Source organism: Colobus angolensis, unplaced genomic scaffold (genome assembly GCF_000951035.1).
Source record: "Colobus angolensis palliatus isolate OR3802 unplaced genomic scaffold, Cang.pa_1.0 Scaffold235, whole genome shotgun sequence".
In the NCBI taxonomy this organism is placed as follows: domain Eukaryota; kingdom Metazoa; phylum Chordata; class Mammalia; order Primates; family Cercopithecidae; genus Colobus; species Colobus angolensis.
This window is the reverse complement of record NW_012115544.1, coordinates 4,848,566-4,852,910: the sequence shown is the minus strand read 5'-3', so window position 1 is coordinate 4,852,910 and position 4,345 is coordinate 4,848,566. Positions and strand designations below refer to the sequence as shown.

Here is a 4,345-nt window from a genome sequence, read left to right as displayed (position 1 = left end):
AAAAAAAAAAAAAAAAGTTTTCACGCCGTATGCTTTACACATAAACTTGCGTTTAATCATTTCAACAACACTATGTGGTACCTAATACTGTTGACCCGTTACAGATAGGAAACACACTTGGAGAAACTAGTTTGCTGAACCCAGTTCTCCTGACTTCAGAGGCCACACTATCCTATAAACCACTGTGAAACACTGCCTCTGTAGGGATAAAATTTGTTTTTAAAGTATCTGCTATATTAATATTTAAAATTTTGTTTTTTATCTGATTGATGGGTTTGGGGCTTCCTCCACTGTCCCCCAGCTCTTAGATATTTTAAATTTTCTTGTTAAAGTGGTTCAGATTGTTGACTTGGAAAGGGGTGAGAGATTTTGAGTCACTTACAACTTAATAGTAACTCATCTTTTTGAATAATGTTGCTTATAATGAATTTTATACATTCTTAATTTAAGGTTTTCTCGAACAAGAAGCTTGATTACTGCTGAGAGCACTAGTGATTGAACTTGGATCTTTGATTGCCATGAATGTCATCGTATATAAACCGTTTTTCCAGTTGCATATTCTGTCAGACAGTGGTTCTAAAAATGTGACTGTCCTCCATAACATCTAATTAATACACATACAGTTTTGTGGTGGGGTTGGTCATTCAATCAAGGTATCACACTTCTAAGATTAGAAGCATAACATGCACCCACCAACCTGCCTGGATCCCATTTAATAACCAAGTTCTACTATATCATGTTGATTTACCCCTTTGTGATAAGCCATTTCATTACATTTATTACCCACCAAATGAGGTAAAATTTTTTGGCAGTAGTTGAATTCAAATTTTTGGCTGGGACAGTGGCTCACGCCTGTAATCCCAACACTTTGGGAGGCCAGGGTGGGTGGATCACCTGAGCTCGGGAGTTCGAGACCAGCCTGGCCAACATGGTGAAACCCTGTCTCTACTAAAAATACAAAAATTAGTCATGCGTGGTAGCAGGCGCCCGTAATCCCAGCTATTCGGGAGAGTGAGGCAAGAGAATCACTTGAACCCGGGAGAAGGAGGTTGCAGTGAGCCAAGATCGTGCCATTGCACTTCAGCCTGGGAGATGAGCAAAATTCCGTCTCAAAATAAATAAATATTTAAGGTCTTCCTTCTCAAATTTAGTATGTCAGATTGTGGTGAGCAAGTGTATACCATTCCTGATTTTTGAACTTTTGGATTGCTTAGCCTTTTATTTCTAACTAGAATAGTTGTTTATTTTTTCTATCCTTATTCCTCTTACAAAATATAAGTATCCAGGAAGATTACATTTCTAATTTTAACTGTTTAACTCTTTGTAGCTCATCAGACAACACAATGAAGATATTTTAGAGTACAAAAGAAGAAATGGGCTGGAATAAACTTTTGAAATACTAATGCAGTAAGTATATAAGTTTATTGGATGAATGGATTATGCAAATTAACTTGACCTCTTTTTTAAATACTGAAAAACAAGTTGTTTGTTTTGTATTAGGTTTTTACATTTTAGCACCCATATTTCTGTCTGTGACAAATTTATAAATTTGTAATACCTTGCCTCAAGCAGCTGGTTTTGTTTTGGGGGTTTTGGGTTTTTTTATCTGTTGTTTGTTTGTAGACCTGTTGGCCAGGCTGGTCTCAAACTCCTAGCCTCAGGTGATACTCTCGCTTCAGCTTCTCAAAGTGTTGGAATTGTAGGCATGAGCCACTTTGCTAGCCTCAAGAATCTTTTAGCATAATCATTTTTCATCACTACTCTTTGACTCTGTTTAAAGAAAGGTATGTTTAAGAATGAAACCAAAATGATATTTTCTTAAATCTAATAGTGCTTTACACTTAGCTTTCATAGCACTTATGACAAATTATTATTCTTTGTGTGTGTATTTCTTAATATCTGTTCGGTATCTTGAGTGTGAATTCCATGAGAACAGAAACCTATTTTATTGTCATTTATTCAGCAATTTGCTCATCTGGTCCATTTAGGAGCTTAATATTTGTAGAAGTAATGCATGTATAAGGGCAATCGATTCATTTTATTTTTTATTTTTGAGACGGAGTCACCAGGCACAATCTTGGCTCACTGCAACCTCCGCCTCCCGGGTTCAAGCGATTCTCCTGCCTCAGCCTCTCAAGTAGCTGGGACTACAGGCATGCGCTACCATGCCCAGCTAATTTTTGTATTTTTAGTAGAGAGAGGGTTTTACCATGTTGATCAGGATGATCTTGATCTCTTGACCTCGTGATCTGCCTGCCTCAGCTTCCGAAAGTGTTGGGATTACAGGCATGAGCCACAGCGCCTGGCCAGGGCAATCAATTTTTACATTTTTGTCTGTATGACTATTTCATTATGATTGTCAACTCAACTAATATCCAATTGGACAGTTCGTGGTAAAAACCTAGTTGTGAACATGATACACACCCAGCTAATTTTTGTATTTTTAGTAGAGACGAGGTTTTGCCATGTTGGCCAGGATGATCTCAATCTCTTGACCTCATGATCTGCCCGCCTTGGCCTCCCAAAGTGCTGGGATTACAGGTGTGAGCCACTGTGCCTGGCCAGGGCAATCAATTTTTAAATTTTTTTCTGCATGACTATTTCATTACGATTGTCAACTCAGCTAATATCCAATTGGACAGTTCCTGGTAAAAACCTAGTTGTGAACAAGATAGCGTATTCTGCATGGTCCATGATTTAAAAGAGAGTTTATTTTATATATAAAATATATACACCTGGCTGGGTGCAGTGGCTCACGCCTGTAATCCTAACACTTTGAGAGGCCAAGGCAAGTGGATCACTTGAGACAAGGAGTTACAGACCAGCCTGGCCAACATGGCGAAACTCCATCAGTACTAAGAATACACAAAAACTAGCTAGGCATGGCGGCGCGTGCCTGTAGTCCCAGCTACTTGGGAGGCTGAGGCACAAGAATTGCTTTAACCCAGGAGGTAGAGGCTGGGAGATTGCAGTGAGCCAATATTGCGCTACTGCACTCCAGCCAGCCTGGGCAACAGAACGAGACTCTGTCCCAAAAATAAATGAATGAAAAAATATATAATATATACATCTAATAGATATGTATCAAATATATATAAATATACCATATACTATATATATATATATATATATGGTGTATTTCTGAAAACCCATTTTTAAAAATCCTATATTAATCCTTTTATAAGTGAAAAGTCACTTAAAAATCTCAGCTTTCATGATTGGGTTGATTAAAGTAAGTAACTTATATCTGCTGTATAATAAACATAGTGATCACAGACTATTCTTTGTTTTCCATATTTTATAACTCTGAAACTGAGCTCTTTACGGTTGATTATCCAAGTATTTTGCCTTTTTTCTCTTAGCACCCTGCCCATTTCACTACTCCAATCAGCCAATCAAGAGATAAAAATGAGCTGGGTTTGGTGGTTCATGCCTGTAATCTCAGCACTTTGGGAGGTCAAGGCAGTGGGATAGCATATGCCCAGGAGTTTGGGCAACATAGTGACTTCATCTCTACCAAAAAACAAAAAGAGGTAAAAATGAAATAGGCATTTAAATACAAACTAGATGGCTTTTGCTATGCTTTCATAGTTAAGGCAAAATATTTTTTGTTAAAATTAAATAAAATCAGATATTGGTACTCTTTTTAGGTTTCTTTTCTAGACTTTTTCTGATGTTCTAAGGTGAATTATTCAGAGTAGTTTAATTTTAATATTATTTCTGCTGGTTAATGCTACAGTTTTTTTTTTCTTCATTATAGGTATGCTCCGTATAGTGATTTTAGCTGTTCCTCTGGATTCACCATCTGTTGAGTTGTAAATGTGAGAGAAAAAGTTATATGTGAATATATACCAAGTCAGCATTTGTATTTTGCATCATTAAATAAAAAGAAATAAAAATACTTCTGTATTCTTCAGATAAAGCATATTGTGACAACTTGTAGAAAATGTTAATTCTAAGGTCTATTAATAGAAGTATTTCAATATGGAAGGTACCACCTGATAAGAAGGTCAGTGGTAATTAAGGACACATTGGTAAGAAAAGTTGTTGTGAACATAGATTCAAAAATCAGGACTGGCTGGGCACGGTGGCTCAACGCCTGTAATTCCAGCACTTTGGGAGGCCGAGACAGGCGGATCACCTGAGGTTGGGAGTTTGAGATCAGCCTGATCAACATGGAGAAACCCCGTCCCTACTAAAAATAAAAAAAGTAGCTGGGCATGGTGGCACATGCCTGTAATCCCAGCTACTCGGGAGAGTGAGGCAAGAGAATCACTTGAACCCGGGAGAAGGAGGTTGCAGTGAGCCAAGATCGTGCCATTGCACTTCAGCCTGGGAGATGAGC

The 4,345-nt window shown here is 37.8% G+C and overlaps 1 protein-coding gene across 7 annotated transcripts in view; it reads left to right on the top strand.

Moving 5' to 3' along the window:
- Window positions 1–3,922, top strand: part of NDUFC1 (NADH dehydrogenase (ubiquinone) 1, subcomplex unknown, 1, 6kDa) — an 18,909-nt gene extending 14,987 nt beyond the window's left edge. For all 7 annotated transcript variants that reach the window (XM_011944656.1, XM_011944652.1, XM_011944653.1 and 4 more), the window contains 2 exons: window positions 1,328–1,407; window positions 3,761–3,922. In XM_011944656.1, coding sequence (XP_011800046.1) covers window positions 1,328–1,387 — 60 coding nt within the window. In that variant the 3' untranslated portion in view covers window positions 1,388–1,407; window positions 3,761–3,922. The remainder of the gene's footprint in view (window positions 1–1,327; window positions 1,408–3,760) is intronic.
- Window positions 3,923–4,345: the final 423 nt, after the last annotated feature.